Source organism: Scyliorhinus torazame, chromosome 10 (assembly GCF_047496885.1).
Source record: "Scyliorhinus torazame isolate Kashiwa2021f chromosome 10, sScyTor2.1, whole genome shotgun sequence".
In the NCBI taxonomy this organism is placed as follows: Eukaryota; Metazoa; Chordata; class Chondrichthyes; order Carcharhiniformes; family Scyliorhinidae; genus Scyliorhinus; species Scyliorhinus torazame.
Window position 1 is genome coordinate 196,264,342 of NC_092716.1, and position 21,373 is coordinate 196,285,714.

The following is a 21,373-nucleotide window of genomic DNA, read 5'->3' on the forward strand; positions in this document are numbered from 1 at the left end:
GGGCCATTCGAAGGTAGCCTTCGAAGCATGCTAGCCACCGTTTAAACACGGCCGCCGAGTTTGCTGCATGGGGGCTGATCCGCAGACACTCCGGGGCGATCCGGAGCTCCATAGTCTTTTAAGCTTGCTTAATAAATTGTAGCGCACAATGACTTACACAAGTCGAGAAGTGATGAAGTCTATCGAGGCTTTATTAAGCAAGACTTGTTCCCCAGTAGCTCAGTTACAGAATGCGGCTGCTGGGAGAACGCAAACTCTTATACTCCGCCTTCAGGGCGGAGCCAAAAGTCGGCAGATCCAACCAGGACCCAGGACCTGTCAGCCAATAGCCTCTCGGCTTCACAGGTACCATATTACCCCTAATACATACCACCACACCAGGTTTGTAAAAATTGTCCTCCTAATTTAGCACTCTCAAGCCCAGATATCGACCTGCCGAAGGTAGGCTGCCCCCAACCCTACTCCCATGACCAGCAATTGAATGCAGAACTTTAAGCGGGGTCTGACTAAAAACTTTATACAAATTTCAGCACTCAGCAGGCACAGTATAACTCAGGTCTGCAGCTCCAATGTGCATTTGGATGGCTGCCAAGCCATGACAGACACTCCATACGGTTTACAACCCCTAAGTTTGGTCTGGACCCTCCCCCACTGGCTCAGTTTTCATTCACTTGACAGTGCAACAATCAAGATGATGGCATGGAAGCTCGACAGCCAATCAGGGCCCAGTTTCTGTAGGAGGTGTGATTGTTTCCTGGAATGCTGGGCCAGAGATCCATCGCTGAATTCCAAAGTCTCCAGGTGCATCTTTTTAATTGAAAGATAACTTCAAATGGAATGCAGTGATGCAAAAAAGATAAATACGCTAATGGAGTGAGTCGCATAAAGGGAGTCAGAGATCCACGCAAAGCCACTTTCAGCCACGGAGAAAGAATGAGCAAAAAGGCGTCCAAGTATTTTCCATCACTTTACGACACCAACAGCAGCGCCTCGTCTCTGAACAGCTTCAACATCTGGAAGAACCTGTTCCCCACGCAGGAGATCACGGAAACCAAGAGCCCGAAGGCTTCCCTGTGGCCCCGCGGACTGGCAGACAACCCCTATGAACCCCTGAAATTCTTTTCCCCGCCGGCGGGAGGAGACTCTGCCTGGAGCGAGCTGGACGAGATCTGCGAACTCGACATCCGACTGAAAGAGATGGAGCTCCTCACATTAACGGGGGATGGGTTTGATTTGAGGAGATGTGAGTTCTAACATTAACCCTCTCTTTTTGAAGCTGTTGTCTTCCCCAGTTTTTAATTTCATTCCCACTTTTGTGTGCACATCGGAGTCGGGGCGCTTTCAAAATTGGAGGCCATGCGATCTGATTGCAAATTGCTTCAAGGCAAAGAGTTTGCGGACTCTATTTCCAGATGCCATTCTCCTATCACCTTGGCTCCTCACACTGCAGTATAACTGTTGTCCAGTCTGAAGCCACTTGTAAAGACTTCAGTTTTGTGTGGTATTTCATCGGAATATTTTAAACTTTCAGATGAGTGATAACAAATCGAGGCCCGATATGCCTTCTCGAGTGGATGTAAAATCTCTAAGGGCACTATCATAAAAGCGAAAGGGATTTCTCTTCGGTATGCAAGGCGAATATTTATCCCTCAACCAGCATCAGTAAAAACACAAAATCTTGTAATTTTTAAATTGCTGTTGGTGGGAGTTTATTGCGTGCAAATTGGCAACTACCTTTCGCAATAATGAAACAGTGATCGTAATTCAAAAGTAATTCATTGGCTGTAAAGCATTTTGGGACAGGCTGAGGTAATGAACAGCACAATGAAAGGCAAGTCCTCCTTTTAAAACTGATGGGTGGAATTCTCCCATCTGGAACTAAGTCCGTGGCAGGGGTGGGAAAAGGAGAGTTTCCCGCTGTGGAGGCCAATGGGAAAACACACCATAGCTTCTGGCCACAACCTGATCAATTATACACCTGGGGGTTTAGCGTTGTATTCCATGCCGGGGCAGGAGTGATGGTGCGCATCCTACTGTCATATCTGGGCGCCACATTGAAAGGGTGCCAAATATCACTGGTCCACCGTTGAACGAAGAGCATGGACCTCCTGAAAACAAAAAGCAAAATATGTCAGATGCTGGAAATCTGCAATAAAAACAAAAAATCTGGAAAAACTCAGTGGGCGCGATTCTGCACTCCCACGCCGGTTGGGAGAATCGCCTGGGCCGCCAAAATTTCCGGGGACGCCGGTCTGACGCCCTCCTGCGATTCTCCCAAGCGGTGGGAACGGCCCGGTCGGGTTTCGCAGGCCGTAGGCCGGAGAATTGCCGGAGACACCGAAAATGGCGATTCTCCGGCACCCCCGCTATTCTGAGGCCCGGATGGGCCGAGCGGCCAGGCCAAAACGGCGGGTTCCCGCCGGCGCCGTCCACACCTGTTCGCTGCAGTCGTGGGCGGTGCATGAACGCTGGGGAGGGGCGGCCTGTGGGGGGGCGAGGGGGGATCCTGCACCGGGCTTCACCTGGAATGTGAATGGTCCTCTCTGAAGGAAGACCTCCTTCCTTCCGCGGCCCCGCAAGATCCGTCCCCCATCTTCTTGCGGGGCGGACTTAGACGCATGCACGGATGACGTCCGTTATGCGGCGCCGGCCGCGTCATCTATGCGGCGCCCCTTTTACGCGGGCGACAAGGCCTGGCGCGTGTAGATGACGCGGCCCCGATACTGGCCCATTGTCAGGGCCTGAATCGGTCGGGACCGGGGCCGTTCCGCTCCGGCGTGAACCTCAACGGCGTTCACGACGGCGCGGCCACTTCGGCGTGGGAGTGGAGAATCCCGCCCAGTAGATCTGGCAGCAACTGTGGAGAGAGAAACAGAGTTAACATTTCAAGTCTGAATGACTCTGCTTCAGAGTTAAAGAGAGGGAGTATTGTGAAGGGTTGAATATTATTTTTCTATAAGTCTTTTTAAACCAAATTTTAAACATTTTTACAATTTACCACGGTAAAAAAAAACACCCAACACATTAAACCTCTCACCCACCGATATATCCTTGCTCCCTCACCCACGCCCGTCCCTCAGCAGTCAATGGTGACCAACTCTGCAAAATGCAAAATTAACAAACCCCAACTTTGTAGAGCCTATCACTCGCACCCCTAGAGCAAATTTTACCTTCTCCAGGGTTAAATACTCCAGCAGGTCCCCCTACCACATCAAGTCACAGGGTGGAGAAGCTGAAGGGGACCATCCTGCGTACAGTCAGCGAGGCAAAGGCTATAACATCTGCCCTCGCATCCATCTGCAACTCCGCCTGGTCTGACACCCCGACTATGGCCTCCAGGGGACCGGGCTCCACATCAACATGCAGAACCCACAAAATGGTGCTGAAAACCACTCTCCAAACCCGTCCAACTTCGGGCAGGATCAAAACATATATTCATGGTTCACAGGGCCCTTCCCACATTGCTCACAGACATCCTCCACCCCCTTGAACAGCCAGCCAATCCTTGACTTTGTCACGCGCCCTTCAGCTGTACCATCCCCAACCTCGCACATGAAGTTGAGGCATTCACACTCCATAGCACCTCACACCACAATCCCTCCTCTAGCGCCGTCCCCAACTCTTGCTCTCACTTAGCATTGACTCCCTCCACAGACACCTTATCCTCCTCCAACATCCTCCAATAAATCGCCAATGCAACACCCCCCCCTCTAACCCCCACGCTGACAGCAACAACGACGAGGCAAATGCTATTGGGAAGGCCGAGAAGACCTTCCTTGCAAAGACCTGCACCTGCATGTACCAGAAACTCTCCTCCCATGCCAACCCAAACTTCTCATTCAACTCCTCCAAACCCGCAAACCACTCTCCCAGAAACAGATCGTTCATCTTCCTAATCCCCTTCTCTTCACATCCTCGGAACCTTGCATCCATTCTTCCCGGCTCAAACCCATGATTTCCACTGATCGGCATCACCCGGGACACCGCTCTCAACCTAAAATGATGCCGAAACTGCCTCCAAATCTTCAGCACGGCCATCACTGGACTCATCAAGTACTTCCCTGGGGCCATCAGGAGCAGTGCCGTTGCCAGCACCTGTAATCCCGACCCCCTATGTGAGCCCACTTTGATCCTAACCCACAAATTCCCTACTTCCCTATTCATCCCATAACTTTCTCTGATTTGCCGCCCAGTAATAATACATCAAATTTGGGAGGCTAAGCGCCCCCCGCCTGCCATCTACTCTGCAGTATCACCTTCCTAATCCTGGCCACCTTCCCTGCCCAGACAAACAAAGAGATCAACCTATCCACCCCCTTGAAAAACACCTTAGGCAAAAAGACCAGCAGGCACTGAAACAAAAGAATTGTGGTAAAATATTTATCTTCACTGTCTGAACCTGGCCTGCCAACAATAGAGGATGATTACCCACCTCAACAAATCAGCCCTCACAGTCCCTACCAAACCAGTGAAATTGAACTTCCGGAGAGCTGCCAAATCCAGGGCCACCTGAACCCCAGGATACCTAAAGTGAGATATTGCCATACGGAATGGCAACCCCCCCCCTCCCCCCCCCGCCTTCCCCGCAGCTCAGCTTCCACACTTGGGGAGGAAACTATAACCTACACACTTTTCCCCAAATTCAACTTATACCCAGCGAACATCCCAAATCTTGAAGCAAACCCATTATGTCCCTCACCGTGAAGAATATATAACAAGTCATCCGCATACTATGCTCCACCCCACCCTCCTCTCTATCCCCTTCCACAACAGGGAGCTTCTCAGCGCAATGGCCAAGGGTCTAGCGTCAATGCAAACAAAAGGGGGACATGGGGCGCCTCTGCCTCATTCCCCGGTGCAATACAAAATACCCTGAATTCATATTATTCGTGTGCACGCTCACCATCGGCTTCTTATCCAGCAACTGCACCCATGCCACAAACTTCGGCCCAATCCCAGATTTCTCAAACAACCCCATCAAATAAACCCACTTCACCCGACCAAATGCCTTCTACGCACCTAATGCTACTAACCCCTCCGTCTTTCTTCCCTCTGCCGGAGAAAGTGCCTCCCCTTATCGAACCCCATCTGACCCTCCCCAACCACCCTCGAAAGACACCCCTCCAGCCTTCACGTCAGCACTTTTGCCAATATCTTGGCATCCACGTTCAGTAGAGATATGAGCCTCTCTGACCCACACGCCACCGGATCCTTATCCTTCATAAGCAGCAAGGGGATGGAGGCTAACATTTTCGGCAAGACCCCCCTGACCATCGTGTCCTCGAACATTTCTGCGAACAACAGCGCCAGCCTATCCCTAAATCGGTTATAAAATTCAACTGGGAACCCTTCCAGCCCTGCCACCTTCCCCACCTTCACTTCCTCTACCCCCACCGCCCAGGGACTTCCTCATCTACCGCTCATACTTTGGTGGCTCTGACTTATATATGTCCCTATAAAACTCGTCAAACACCCTCTTAATCTGCTCCAAAGCCACCATCAACTCCCCTGTCCTATCCCAAACTTGAACTATCGCCCCTGCCACAGCCTGCTTGTGAAGCTGACCTGTAACATACAGCCCACTTTCTCCCCATACTCATAGACAGCCCCCCTCGCCCTTCTCAGCTGATGCACTACTTTCCCAGTGGACAACAGATCAAACCTCGCCTGCATCTCCCTCCTCTTTACCAGGAGCCTTGAGTCCAAGTTCCCCACAGACCTCCCATTCACTTCCAAAATCTCTTCTAACAATCGTTGGCATTCCTCCCTCTCCTCCCTCGCCACCTTCGTCTTAAACAAAATCACCTCCTCCCTCACCACTGCCTTCAAAGCCTCCCAAACCACCGACGGCGAGACCTCCCCAATGCAATTGAACCCCACATAATCCTCAATCACCTTCCCCATTTTGTTACATAAGCTTCGATCCACCAACAACCCCACATCCATCCTCCAGCCCGGCTTCTGGGCCGCCCCCTTCTCCAGGACGATATTCATCCAGTGCTGAGCGTGATCCGAGATCACAATTGCTGAATACTCTACCCTCTTAACTCTAACCAACTGCGCCTTCCACACCACAAAAAATTCAATCCCTCATAGTGTTGCTCTCTTTGGTTGGCTCTTAATTTGGCTCTGTTTAATTACGTTGCTCAAGAGTCGCCAGGTATCTTTTTACACCGCCATAAGGTTCAGAACCGAATACTGATCAATGACTCGATACACCAGTTAGTAAGTTCAAAAGCAATGCTCATTTATTTACACACAGTCAAATCTATTCATGCATAAACTCTACAAACTAAACTACCACTATTACTAAAGCCTATACTTAGTTTCGGGTGCCCACTCAGTCAGAGTTGCTCGGTTCTAAGGCTGCTGGGTTGAGTTGTTTACAGGGTAGCAACTAGGAGCGTCTATCTCGTAGCGTGCGTTGACTTGGAACTTACTTGGTATGCTGTAGCTGCTAGGCTGGTCTCTCTCTTTGGTGAGAGCCAAAGCCAAAGGAGGAAGATTCCCCCTTTGGGAATATCTTTTATACTAAAAAGGGCTTTGCGCGCTTTTGGGCGGGCATTGAACTTGGCTTCAACTAATTCGGTCTTTCCCAATCAGTCGTATCGATCTTCCTCCAATAGAGGGGTGGTTCCCTGATCGCTGAGCGTGTCCTAGGTGACTGTTGGTCTGCTTTGTCTTAGTCTTTTCTAGCGCCGGGGGGTCTGCCTTAACATTGTGTATCTAAATGTTTCCCTTTTGTCCCCAGAGATCGCTCATTAGTATGTAGATTGCTTGGCAGTTTCTGTCCCATCTGAGAGTTTAAGGTTCTAATCAACAAAAAGAGCTTGCACCTGCTTGTTTCTTAGTATTGTCCAATTTTCCCTGCATTCTTTGCAAGTGTTCATTTTGTAATCGGGACGTGGCCATCCCAGATGGCTACACACCCTCCTTGTGATCCGCAACGCGAAGCGTGAAGGATCACACTACTATGTCATTATCATCCTCTGACCAACCGGGGCACCCAAACTTAGGCTCTACACTGTCCTATCCTATGCAAAACAATTTTACCTAAACCATTTTACATACATTCATTATCATAAAACTCTACGAGGTGCTATGACATTAATACATGCGTTACAGAAAAATAGAAAAACTGGAACTTCTAACTATTCTCAATAAGCTATCCTCATTCAAACAATCCAAAAATAATCTATAAATCTTAAACTGTACAAAATAGCAGCACACAAATTTCTCTGGCCTGGCAGTCAGACACAGAGGCTTACATCTCTTTATTCCACAGAATACATGAAGAAAATGGATGCTCTTTAATCCGTCCCAATGGGTTCGGGGGTCTGGTGAAATCTGAAAATGGGGGCCCTAAACCTGTATACCAGGGTGCGAGAGCGATATGCTCTCTTTCGCCATTTCCTAACTCTAAACGTTTGCACAACACTGCAAAGTATCGCCAGCACTAAGAGTGCTTCGACTACATATGAGAGTGAGTACCAGGTGATAAACCTATCACACCAGGTCGGGGTATTGCGAGCTGTCGCTGGGCTCATTATCTCGGGGTTCCGTGTATTGCAGGGGTGGGAATCATTTACGGTTTGTGTGCTAGGGGTCAGGGGGGTAGCGTCCGTGCACAACTGAAGGGATCCCGCTAAGATCCATGTGAACACGAAGGCTGTCTTCACCTTTCTCGGTTTTCTTCTTTGTCTTCCTCTGGGGTTCCTGGGTTTCTGGAGTTCTGTGAGCACAAGCATAATTTCTGTTATTATCTTGCTTAAGATCTCGTATGTCTGTCTGTCTGTCCTTTATTGCCAAATTCACTTTATAATTGGTCACCATCTGTGACTCCCTCATTTTTTTTTTAACCAAATATTTGGACTAGACATCTAAGAAAAATACTGCCATACTGCGAGCCATCTCGCAGCCTGTGTGATTTAACAAACCCAGTGTTTGAGGATGCAAATAGCATAGAGAAGCAACCTAAGGGTTGCCAAAATCAAACAAAAGAATTTCAAACATAATGAGCCAAAATGGGGTACGTATGGGCCGCGGCGGATAAGAAATGGGTGGGATTCCCGGGTAGGACGGTGATCAATGCCGTAAGTGCTCTACCCAAGCTTAGCTGACCAGAGTGGGTGTCCTCAGGCAGGGCGGGGACCATTGCCATTTCTCCACTGCCTGAGCAACCAGCAAGAATGGGTAAGAATGTGGTCGTCGACGGGGGCTGCCTCTCGAATTAGGAGAGCAACTATGAGTCGTGTTCTGTCGACAAACTAGTTCCACTGAACTATTGTCTGGGGACAATCTTGTTCCTTTAACAAGTTTCTGGGGACAAACTAGTTCCATTAACAGCTGGGGGGGGCGTTAAAGTAGTGGTGACGTGGGGCCGTGAAAACTTTTGAGTTTACAAATAACATTTAACGTTAACACTAACGAACAAACATTCAACAAACATGGTGCAGGTTCCATCAGAAAGGACACCGTATCTCTCCATCGGTTCCTTTTTTCTCCATCACCTGGACACCTCACTGCTCAATAACGAACAGGGTCGCAAAGGGATTTGTTTGGTGGGAGTCAGACTCTAAGTCATCATCTTCTCCCGGCTGCCAAACTCTTGTCTGTAGTAACCATGCTAAAGCTGCTTGGGGCGAATTGGGGTCCATCTCATCATTCCGGATGAGCCTGAACGAATTGTCTCGGTGCCAGAATCATGTGTCGAGGTTGGAGCTACTAGGTTGTAATCCGTAATCGTCGGGCGGTGGGTCTGGGTCATGGGCTTTGATGTAAGTGATCTCGAATGGGTCAGTAGAATCATGCTCAGATTCGCTGGGAGTGGGGCCTGGTGCATGGGTATAGTCGTAATGTGGTGTGCTGTGGCTATCGTCAACGTGATCGCTATCACTGTCGCTGCTGGTTGAGGGAAGGGAGAGGCGGAGTCGTGCCTCTGGGGGCGGAGTTGAAGTCATGTCTGAGGGCGGGCTGGAGTGGTTGGGGGAGGGTAGGAATACGTCATCTGTGGGCGGGGCGTGATCGTCTGCTGCGGTGAGCAGGATGTGGTGTGTGTGGTTATTCTGCGAGCCGTAAGCCTTGAGCTGGTTTATATGAAACCACGCAGACTTACCATTGGGATAGGTTATTTTATATACTGAGGGGCTGACTTTGTCCGAAATGGAGTACAGTCCGGAAAATTTTGGGGAAAGGAATTAACTGGGGTTGTAAAGGGAAAGCATAACTTGTTGCCTTACTGTAAACTCAGTGGCGTGTACTGTTTTGTCGAAACAAGCCTTGCTCTGTTTCTTCCTGGTTCCAAGTCTCACTGCTGCTGTGAGTTGGGCTGCCTTTATGTTCTGTATCAGTTGTTTAATCGCATTTTCATGCATGAGGGCTGTAACTGCGGGGCTGGCCAAATCCAGTCGTAATAAATACTCAGTGCCTTTCATGGGGCATCCGGTCATGAGGGTGTGGGGGGTGTACCCTGTGGACGTGGATACTGTGTTTCTTAAAAACATCAAAGCAAATGGGAGTACCGAATCCCAGGTGCTGTTATTTTGCTGTACCATCTTCCTGAGGGTGGCTTTCAAGGTCCTATTCATTCGTTCTACAATACCACTTGACTGGGGGTGGTATGCAATATGGAACTTTTGTCTAATGCCGAAAATCGTGAGGACGTTTTTCATTACACGTCCTGTGAAATGGGAGCCTTGATCGGACTCTATACTGCGTGGGAGGCCCCATCTTGTAAAGATGTGGTGTGTTAATATATTAGCCGTTGTCTTGGCCGTATTAGTTTGTGATGGAAATGCTTCCACCCATTTTGTGAAGGTGTCTATGACCACCAACACATACTTGTAACCATTTCTGCACGGGGGTAGGGGTCCTATATAATCTATCTGGAGATTTGTCCAGGGTCCATTAACGGGGCAGGTATGGCTAAGTTGAGCCTTTTTAGCATATCTGTCCGGATTGTTCTGGGCACAGATTAAGCAATTCTCTACATAGTGTGTGACATCGATTTTTAAATCAGGCCACCAGCAGAGCGGTCTGAGGTGGGGTAGGGTGGGTTCAATTCCTTGGTGTTCATGATTGTCATGGAACTGACAAATGATCTGGTTCCTGTCCTGGCTGGGAACTATGTAAATGTCATCCTTTAAAATCACACCGTCGTGTGTGGTGATTGTGTTTTTAAACTTGTATGGGGCTGGGAAGGTTTCCTTTAAAACTTCCCTGAGTTTCTCATCCTGTTTCTGTGCCTTCGCTAGATCCTGAATGTTGGTCTGTGAGACCTGGACTGCGTGTACTGGGGTGCTTTCAGGGGGGTTCCAAAAATAACCATGCCTGGAGCCTGCCTTCACGAGGGCATCTGCTTTAATGTTACCAGGGGGGGAAGAACGGTGATGACTGCGAACCTTAATTATTCCGTATTTCCTATCCTTTGCTGTCTTTAAGATATGGCGGAGTAATGGGGCTGAGGGTAGGGGTTTATCGTCCGCGGAAACAAATCCTCTTGTTTCCCAGAGTGGTAGGAACTCTGTCAAACTATTACAGACATACAAGCTGTCCGAATAGATGTCTGCTGGGGTCGGGAACAAGTCTGGGTGGTCTACAATATATGCAATCGCTGCCAGCTCTGCTGCCTGCGAGCGTAAGTGTCCTGGCAACTTTAATGAAATTTCATTCAGTGCCCGTCCCTGCACGTCCGCTACATATATACCACAACCAGTAATTCTCTCTCCGTTTAACATTGTGGAGGAGCCATCCACATAAATCTTCAGGGGTGCGCAAGTATCTGTGGGCTGGGGTCTCTGGGGTGCACTACCTGTTTTCCTGGGAGGTGTCTTGGGAATAAATGGGGCTGTTTTCTGTTTCGTGGTGATGATCTCACATTCATGAGGGGTGCCTGCACACTGCAAATTATCGGCAAGGACGGTGTGGGTCTTGGTTCTTTTTACCGTGATGTCCCATCCCTGCAAAAGAAGGGTCCAACAGGCTGCGCGGATTTGGCTGACTGTGCCATCTTTAAGTCGGCCATCTAACAATAGCTGTGTCGGGGTGTGTTCTGTGAGGATGGTGATGGGGTTGAGTCCTATAATGTAGGCGAAGTATTGTACTGCCCAAAAAACTGCGAGCATGTGCCTTTCACAGGCAGAAAATCCTTGCTCTACGGGGTCTAACACGAGTGAGGAGTATGCTATGGGGCGTAATTGGTCATGGCGTTCCTGGAGGAGCACGGCCGAAAGGGTTCGGTCGGTGCTTGCAACTTCAATTGCGTATGGAGAAAGTGGATCTGGGACCTGTAGTGCGGGGGCTGTGCTGAGTGCTCTTTTTAAAGCGTCCACGGCATCTGTATGCTGTGGAAGCCATTCCCAACGTGCCTGCTTCTTGAGAAGTTCGGAAAGGGGAGCTGCTTTAGTGGCGAAACCGTCAATATGGTTTTGACAGTAGCCAACCAGTCCTAAAAATGACCGGAGGGCTGAGACATTGTGGGGAAGGGGCAATTTGACGATTGAGTCAATTCTCTTGTGCTCGATCTCGCGTTTACCATGAGTGATCACTGTTCCTAAGTAAATCATTTTTTCTTTCAAAATCTGGGCCTTCTTGGGGTTGACTTTACAACCAATTTGTTTTAGGAGGCTAGGAGCTCGGCGAGAAGCGAAATGTGCTCTCCCTTTCTGTCTGTCTGTAGTAACAAGTCGTCTACGTACTGGATCAGACAATCGGGGCGGGAAAGTTTTGCTAATCCATTTGCCAGCTGACGGTGGAAAATGGAGGGGGAGTTGTGGAAGCCTTGTGGAAGGCACGTACACGTTTATTTTTGCCCTTGGAATGTAAAGGCGAATTTGTACTGGCACGCTTTAGCCAATGGAATGGACCAAAAGCCATTACTAATGTCCAAAACCGAAAAAAAATTTGACTGGAGTCCCTGTTTGAGCATGGTCTCAGGACTCGTGGCTACAGTGGGGGCTGCTGCTGGGGTTACTTTGTTCAGTTCCCGGTAATCAATGGTCAGTCGCCATGATCCATCCGGTTTCCTGATGGGCCAAATTGGTGTGTTGTTTGTGGAGGCTACTGATCTGAGTACACCTTGATCCAACAAATTCTCTATTACTTTGGAGATTTCTCCCTCTGCTTCCTGGGGAAATCCGTACTGCTTCTGGGGTTTAGTGTCGGGACCTGTAATGTTCACAAAGCCAGCCAAATTGCCACAGTCGTGCTTGTACTGTGCAAATGCTTCTTTATGTTCCTGCAGGACTGCCCTAACCTGTTTGTCTGCACTAATGGCTCGAGGGCCGAACCAGAAGTCTCCTACTGAGCTAATCCTATTTACGTACTCTCCTACTATGAGCGTGGTGGGGGCTCGTGCTGCCTTTGCCATTTTCCAAACACACTTGTTAACTGGATCAAAAGAAAGGTTATGATAGCTCATGAAATTCATCCCAAGGATACGTTCTGCTGTCTGGGGCAGATCAACTAAAAGTATGGGGTGCTTAGTCGTGATGTTCCCGATCTGTATTGCTACAGGGGCTGTGATGTGTCCCTGTTGTAAATGGCCTGTAAAACCGCTGAGTGTAATGGTGTCTATTGTGGGCCACGTGTCTCGCTGAAACATCGTGGAGGAATTGAGTGTGGTGCAGGACCCTCCTGTGTCCCAAAGAAATTCTACGGGTTGTCCCCGGACTTTGCCTGCTACTACCGGTTTACCGGACTTGTCCCAAAGGGTATCGCAGACCCAAGTTGGGGAGCCCGAACACCGTCAGTCGGTGCCGTTCATGTCTGCATTCTCTGAACGGGTGCTAACGCTATGGATCGGCTTTGCCCTATTCCTGTTTAGGGTTCCTGTCTGTTGGTTTCTCTGCTGCTTCTGGGGCACGTTGCAAAGTGTCCTAGCTGTCCACAGTTGTAACATTCCTGAGCTTTGGGCTGGGGTGGGCTGTTCCTGCCTTCATTTACCCATGCGGGGTTCTGGTGTGCTTTAACTGGGTTCATCTCTGCCTGCTCTTCATCGGGTGTTGAAAATGCTGTTTTACCTGTAATTGATTGTTCCCAAGCGCGGGACAATCTCTTCAAAACCCATTTTTCATTGTGGGCCTCATCTGAGAGGTCATAATTTGCGCAAGCTTTTCGTCCTGCTTCTGTGGCGTGGGAGACTAGAATTCGGGTCCATTTGGTCATATTATCTGGGGACAAATAGGCGCAGGTTAACTCTCCAAAAACTGCGGTGAAGTGAATCCACAAATGTCCAGCAAACGCTGTGGGGTGCTCTGTCTTCTTTTGCCTACACTTATTTAGGCCTTCTACGGGGTCTCCTCTGTTAAAGCCAATCGCATCAAGGATCGCTGTGTGCATCTCTTGGAGTGTGCCTCCTTCTACATTCTGTGGGTCGGGAAGGGCTGCTGCGACTGAAGGGTCGAGGCTTAAAACTGTGAGCTTCACTTGCTCCTTTTCGTCCAGGCCGTACATGGTTGCCTGCTGTTTGACCTTCGCGAAAAATTGGTGGGGGTCTGATGTGGGAAGGAACGGTGTAATTTTTCCACACACGTCCCGTAATTGGGTCACGGTTAATGGGGCTGTGCAAAGGAAATCTGCTTCTCCTTCTCCTGCGGCCCTGCGGTGTGTGGTCACAGGATTCATGGGGGTGTGTTCTGCCTGTTCGGTTGAGGGTTGGGGCACTTTGCTTTTCTGGGGTTTTTCCTGCGCACATGTCCCTTGTACGTATCTATGGGCAGTCTCGTTCAATTCCTGCCAGTCGGGCCGTTTTCTTTATCTAATTGGGGTCCGAATGTACTTTGAAATCCATTTTGAACAGAAAGCAGAGATTGCAATTCTGCAATTTGCTTCCGGCACTTCGCGTGGTCTACGGAGCTCTGCCTTTGTTCCGTTGTGGAAGTATGGAGTGCTCGTAGGGCTGCTTTTAAATCATTGCATTGTTTCTGCAATTTCTCGACTTGCTGTTTGTTCTGTCTCTTGTCTTACCAAGACCGCACGTTGCGTGTCCTGGTAGGCCTTATCATACTGTGCCTGAAACTGTCCAAATGCGCGAGACAAGACTGATGTGCACGTTTGGCATCATCCACCTCTCTGTCCCTTGCTGCTAACTGCTCTTTTAAACCTCGATTCTCCTTCTCTACCTCACTCACGTCTACCTCACTACTTCTGTCTCTCTCCTCTATCTCTCTACGGAGCGTCCTAACGACCTCCTCTGTGCCTCGCAATTGTGCCAAACAGGACACGATTCCCATCGGCTTGCGAGCTTTCCCCAAGCTCTTCTTGTGGATCTCTGACAGGTTCCCCCACTAAATAAGTCCTATACTCCCGGGTCCTGTTTCCTCATTATTGCAGAATTCACTCCAAAGGGGCCATCCTTTCCCTTTGAGATATTTCCTGATCTCATCTTCCCAAACGGGACACTGTCCTACTCTACTGGTCGCTGCGACCTCGAATTCCTGGTGGTTCATAAGGCGTTCCATTGCCTTCATTGCCATTTTCTCTATCTAGGTTCTCTACTGAATTTGGAACAGGGGGCGATAAAGTGGTGATGTAAACACGGGTACGGCTTACGCAAATTTCCAGCCAACAAAACTCCCGACAGTTTTACGCAACAACATTTCTCAGGTTTACCTTTTATCCCTGTTTGTACGCATGCATTAACACACTTCCGAATCTCAGAGGCTTGATCAGTACAGTTTTGACACTTGTGGTTTTTCTTTCTGTTCCCAATTGGATTCTCAATTCAAATTTGGGTTCTCTCGGAGTGGTTAGGCCACGTCTAAGTCGAGTCCCGTCAGATGTCGCCAGTAAATGTTGCTCTCTTTGGTTGGCTCTTAATTTAGCTCTGTTTAATTACATGTGCTCAAGAGTCGCCAGGTATCTTTCGACACCACCACAAGGTTCAGAACCGAATACTGATCAATGACTCGATACACCAGTTAGTAAGTTCAAAAGCAATGCTCATTTATTTACACACAGTCAAATCTACTCATGCATAAACTCTACAAACTAAACTACCTCTATTACTAAAGCCTATACTTAGCTTCGGGTGCCCACTCAGTCAGAGGAACAATGGCCATTGCTCGGTTCTGAGGCTGCTGGGTTGAGCTGTTTACAGGGTAGCAACTAGGAGCGTCTATCTCATAGCGTGTGTTGACTTGGAACTTACTTGGTCTGCTGTAGCTGCTAGGCTGGTCTCTCTCTTCGGTGAGAGCCAAAGCCAAAGGAGGAAGATTTTCCCTTGGACAATATCTTTTAAACTAAAAAGGGCTTTGCATGCTTTTAGGCGGGCCTTGAACTTGGCCTCAACTAATTGGGTCTTTCCCAATCAGTCGTATCGATCTTCCTCCAATAGAGGGGTGGTTCCCTGATCGCTGGGCGTGTCCTGGTGACTGTTAGTCTGCTTTGTCTTAGCTTCTTCTGGCGCCGGGGAGTCTACCTTAACATTGTGTATCTAAATGTTTCCCTTTTGTCCCCGGAGATCGCTCATTAGTATGTAGATTGCTTGGCAGTTTCTGTCCTGTCTGAGAGTTTAAGGTTCTAATCAACAGACAGAGCTTGCACCTGCTTGTTTCTTAGTATTGTCCAATTTTCCCTGCATTCTTTGCAAGTGTTCATTTGTAATCGTAACGTGGCCATCCCAGATGGCTACAATAAAATCTCATAGAATCCTCACAGTGCAGAAGAAGGCCATTCGGTCCTTCGACAGACCGCCCCACCGAGGCCCAATACCCGACCCTATTCCTGCAAACCCATCCTAAGGGGCAATTCAGCAAGGCCAATTCACCTAACCGGCACGGTAACACAGCGGTTAGCACTGTTGCTTCATAGCTCCAGGGTTCCAGGTTCAATTCCCGGTTTGGGTCACTGTCTGTGTGGACTCTGCACGTTCTCCCTGTGTCTACATCGGTTTCCTCCGGGTGCTCCGGTTTACTCCCACAAGTCCTGAAAGACATGCTGTTATGTAATTTGGACATTTTGAATACTCCCTCTGTGTACCCGAACAGGCGTCAGAATATGGCGGCTAGGGGTTTTTCACAATAACTTCATTGCAGTGTTAATGTAAAGCCCACTTGTGACAATAAAGATTATTATTATTACCTGCACTTCTTTGGATTATGGGGGGAAACTGGAGCATCCGGAGTAAACTCATGCAGACATGGGCAGAACGTACAAACTCCACACAGACAGTCACCCAAGGTCGGAATCGAACCCGGGTCTGTGGCGCTGTGAGCAACAATCCTAACCTTTCTGCCACCATGCCACTCTTGAGAACAACCTGCGCACCGGGGAAAATAAACAAATACTCCCGGTCCCTCGGGTGTAGAAATCTCCATGGGCCAACCCCCTCGTGAGCCCAGCCAGCGCCTTCGCCCCATCAAACCCTAAATGAAACATCTGGCTCATGCAACCCTTCCTAAGCCTCATCTGGTCCTTCACCCTCAGATGGGATCTCTTGCAGCATCACCACATCAGCTTTTAAACTCTTCAAAAGCCCCAAAACTCTCACTCTCTTCACCGATCCCCTTAACCCCCTCACATTCCATGTCACCATTCTGATCGGGGGGTTTCTCACCCATCCGCCCCTTCTATCCGCCATCATCATTACCCCAGGCCCCACTCATTCCGCCAAGCCCGCCCTATCCTTTTGTTCCCGTCGACCCCTTCCCCCCTCCCAGAACCCCCCCCATCCACCTCCTCTTGCAAACACCTCACCCAGTATCAATCCCCTCCCCCAATCATTCACACCTCCCATGTCCATTGAAACTTTCTCGGCAGGATCCAACGACCGCAGTCCCTCCCCCCACCACACGCCCGTTCACTAGCCAACCTTCATTTGCTAGTGCGGTGACCCCTGCCAGAGCTCTCCCCTCCTCCCCATCCCATTCTCAATATCCCAGCCTCTCATGCCCAACACCCACATCCCTCAAACCAAAAGAAAAAAAACACACCCATAAGGAGAAACAAGAACACTTGTAAAAAGAAACATCAAGAGACACAAATAAAACCTCAATCCAAGGAAAAAACTCAATAAGAAAAACATTCCCAGCCCACACCTACAAAGTCTAAATCCCAACTCTCATCTCAGCCCCAGAACTTCAGCCTGAACGAACGCCTCTGCCGCCTCCGCCTTCTCAAAATAAAAGTCCTTTGAATTGTGAGTCACTCTCAGCTTCACTGGGTAGATCACTCCGAACCTCACTCTGCTGCTATACAATGCTGCCTTCACCCGTCCAAAGGCCACCCGCCTTCTTGCCAACTCCACCGTCAGATCTTGATATATGCGTATGCCAACGCCTTCCCACTTCACATCTCGTCTCTGCTTCGCCCAGCTCAAAACCCTCTCCTTCACATGGTAGCTTTGGAAGCAGGCTATGACGGCCCTTGGTTGCTCATTTGTTTTCGGCTTCGGGTGGAGTGACCGATGTGCCCTGTTCAGCTCATAGAGAGAGGCTTCGTCCCCCTCCCCCATCAAGTCAGCGAACACCTTTGCAAAATATTCGGTAGTCCTTGGGCTCTCCAACTCCTCGAGCAGGCCCACAATCCTCAAATTCTGTCTCCTCGACATGTTGTCCAGATCCTCCATCTTGGCTCAGAGCCCTTTATTGATCTCCGCCACTCTCCACAGTTCCTCACCCATCGAGGTGAACTGTCTCTGTGTTGTGACAGTGCCTCCTCCACCCTCTTCAACTTCTCTCCTTGCTCCCTCACCTTGACCGACGTCTTTGTCAGTTTTATCAGGGCAAGTGCCTCCTCTACTCACTCTTTAAGCGAAGCCTTCATCTCCCTCTGAAGCACGTCTAAATGTTTGGAGAACAGCCTTTCAAACTCCACCAACACCAACCCGGTCAGAGTTTCAACCTTGATGTGAGAATCCCCACCCGACGACCCAGCCCCCGCCATCTTTCCTCCTGCTGGACTCACAGCAACACTCGCTGACAGACTTTTGCTTCTTTCCAAAACCTTTCTTCTGGGACTTCAACATTTCCCCAACTCCTTATGGCTTCCCACACCGGCTCATCCAGAAACTATCCCTGAGACTGAGCAAAAAATTCGAAAAAAATCGAAGGCTCTGACAGAAGTCAACGTAACGTGCGACCTCCACCTACATGTTGCCACCAGAAGTCCAGATTTAATACTGTTTAGGAGGGTGGAGCAGGTGTACCAAAATAGGTCAGTGATAGGTGGGAGCTAGGAGAAATGCAAGAAAGATGTGTAGGGTACAAGACAGAGGAAGTGGTAATAGAAGTATAGCGGGGACTTCCGATGGTGGCCATGGAGAAGTAGGTCGCACATTTGATAGCTCCTGCCTGTGACGGTCTTTGGGACCTTTTCTCCTGTTTTTTTCTGGATTTTATTGGATAAATCGGTGAAGAGTGAGACAGTAAGGAGAAATCCCCCTCCGGTGTATGGAGAGTTGGACCAGAAGTAGCCATGTGAGAAGACAAAGTCCTACAAGGAAGACGCAAGCAGAGCTGGCAATGTGGGGAAGCATGGCGGAGAGCAAGGGCCGGGCAGAGACGGCACAGTGGTCGACGGGGCAGCTGGTGGTGGTGGAGTTTTTTGAAAATTGCTTCGCCAAGCTTAAGAAGGACACACTGGACCCGATCAAGGCTTCGATTGATCAGGCGGTGCAGAATCAAGAAACCCACGGACGTGCGATCCAGGAGTTGGAAAAAAAGGTGTCCGAGCACAAGGAATACCTAACCGTGCTGGAGACCAAAGGCGGAGATGATGAATGACTGCCAGAAAAGAATGCAGGAGAAGCTGGAGGACCCGGAGAACAGGTCCAGGAGGCAGAATCTGAGAATCGTCAGCCTCCCTGAAGGCAGTGAGGGATCGGCTGCGAGGGCCTATGTGACGAACGTGCTGGAGAAGTTGATGGGGGCTGAGGCATTCCCTCAGCCCCTGGAAGTCGATAGAGCGCACAGAGCCATCGCAAAGAAGCTCCGAGCGAACGAGCCGCCGAGGGCGATGGTGGTACGTTTACACCAATTCCTGGGCAAAGAACACGTTCTGCGGTGGGCCAAGAAAGAACGGAGCAGCAAGTGGGAGAATTGTGAGCTGCTCATTTATCAAGACCTGGGCGCGGATTTGGCCACGAGGCGAACTGGGTTCAATCGGGCAAAAACGGCCCTCTTGAAGAAGGGGGTGAAGTTCGGGATGTTGCACCCAGCCCCTCTGTCGGTCACATATGAGGAACGGGATTTTTACTTCGAAACACCAGACGCTGTATGGACTTTCATCAAGGAAAAAAGACTGGAGGTGAACTAAAGACACTGAATCTTTGGAGAGTATTGTAGTGGCGATTTATTGAAAATCACTTTTGTGCTGGTTTGAATAAGCAGTGTTATGTGCAATAAGGAGCTGTTTTTATGGCTAACTTTGTCTTACTGGCAGCTGGTTGGAGGGGGGATGGTTTCTGTGGTTGTTTTTTCTGTGGTTGCTTTTTCACTTTTTTCTGATGTTTGTTTACTGGGGAATGTGATGCTTTGAATATGTTTGTCCAAGTGGGGGGAGAGGGGAGAGAACAATGGGGAGACAAACTGTTTGGTGCCATGGGTGGGAGCTATCAAGTCATCTTGGTCAGCTGACTCACAGAAGCACAGTGGGGGGCGAGCAGGTGATAAGCTGGAGCTTGAGATGGGGGGTTGGGTTTCTAGTGCTGTTACCATGGGGGGAGGGAGCGGTGCGGGGCGAGCTGCTTTGCTGACAGGGGAGGAACTAGGGGACAAATGGGAGGTTGGGGACAGCGAATGCCTGAGGGGGGCTCGAGGAGGCCAGTGGCATGAGCTGGGGGCTGGCCTAAAAAGGGCGATGGCTAGTCAACAGGGGGTGGGGGGGGAGCGGGAAGCTGCCCAACCAGGCTGATTAGATGGAATGTTAGAGGGTTAAAGGGCCGGTCAAGAGGGCTCGCGTGTTTGCGCATTTGAGGGGTCTGAAGGCGGACGTGGCAATGTTACAAGAGACACACCTAAAGGCTATAGACCAGACTAGATTGAGAAAGGGGTGGGTTGGCCAAGTATTCCACTCTGGGCTGGACTCAAAGACCAGGGCGGTAGCGATCTTGATCAATAAACATGTGGCATTCGAGGCAGGGAGAATCATGTCAGACATGGGGGGTAGGTACATAATGGTGAGTGGGAAACTGGAGAGGGTGCGGGTGGTACTCGTGAACATATATGCTCCGAATTGGGACAATGTGTAATTTATGAGGCGGGTGTTAGGTAAGATCCAAGACTTAGCGTCACATAACTTGATCATGCGGGGAGATTTTAATACAGTCATCGATCCGGAATTGGACCGGTCAAAATCCCGGACAAGGAGGGTGCCAGCCGTGGCAAAGGAATTGAAGGGGTTTATGGAACAGATGGGGGAGGTTTGCACGGCCAAGGGCGAAGGAGTTTTCTTTTTTCTCCCATGTCCACAAGGTATACTCTTGCATTAACTTTTTTCTTCTTAGCAGGGCGCTAATACCGGAGGGTGGTGGATACTGAGTACTCGGCAATTGCAGTGTCGGATCATGCCCCGCATTGGGTGGATCTACGGGTTAGATCTACGGGTTAGTTTGGAGAGAGGACAACGCCCGCTATGGAGGCTGGATGTGGGGTTGTTAACGGATGAAGCGATCTGTGAACAAATTCATCCAAATCTACCTGGAAACAAATGTTGCGGGGGAGGTCTCTGCAGCAACGGTTTGGGAAGCTTTGAAGGCAGTGGTCAGAGGGGAATTAATCTCGATACGGGCCCACAGAGAACAGGCGGAACGGGCTGAGAGAGATAGGTTGTTTGAGGAGATACTCCAGGTGGACAGGAGATACTCGGAGGCCCCAGACGCGGGGCTACTGAGGGAGTGGCAGAGGTTACAGGCAGAGTTTGGGCTGTTGACTACAGGGAAAGTGGTGGAACAGCTGAGGAAGGCAAGGGGGGCGATTTATGAGTATGGGGAAAAGGCAAGCAGAATGTTAGCGCACCAGTTCAGAAAAAGGGAGGCGGCCAGGGAGATAGGGAGAGTAAAGAGTAGAGGTGGGAATACGGTCCTGGACCCAGTGGGGGTGAATGAGGTGTTTAAGGACTTTTACAGCAAATTATATGAATCGGAACCCCCGGCTGGGGTGGAGGGGATGAGGTCATTTTTGGGTCAGTTGAGGTTCCCGAGGGTGGATGAGGATCTGGTGGAAGGGCTGGGAGCCCCAATTGAAATTGAGGAAATAATTGAGGGCTGGAGGGCATGCAGTCGGGCAAGGCCTCAGGGCTGGACGGCTACCCGGTGGAATTCTATAAGAAATTTTCAGAGATACTGAACCCAAGCTGGTGAGGACATTTAATGAAGCGAGAGAGAAGGGAGTCCTCCCCCAACAATGTCTCAGGCCTCGATTTCATCGATCCTGAA

At 49.7% G+C, this 21,373-nt stretch overlaps 1 protein-coding gene across 1 annotated transcript in view; it reads left to right on the forward strand.

Annotated features, from left to right (window-relative positions):
- Positions 1 to 871: 871 nt before the first annotated feature.
- The window catches only part of LOC140384914 (uncharacterized protein C11orf91 homolog), a 61,583-nt gene continuing 41,081 nt past the window's right edge, over positions 872 to 21,373 (forward strand). Inside the window, exon 1 of the mRNA XM_072466825.1 lies at positions 872 to 1,243. Coding sequence (XP_072322926.1) covers positions 934 to 1,243 — 310 coding nt within the window. The 5' untranslated portion in view covers positions 872 to 933. The remainder of the gene's footprint in view (positions 1,244 to 21,373) is intronic.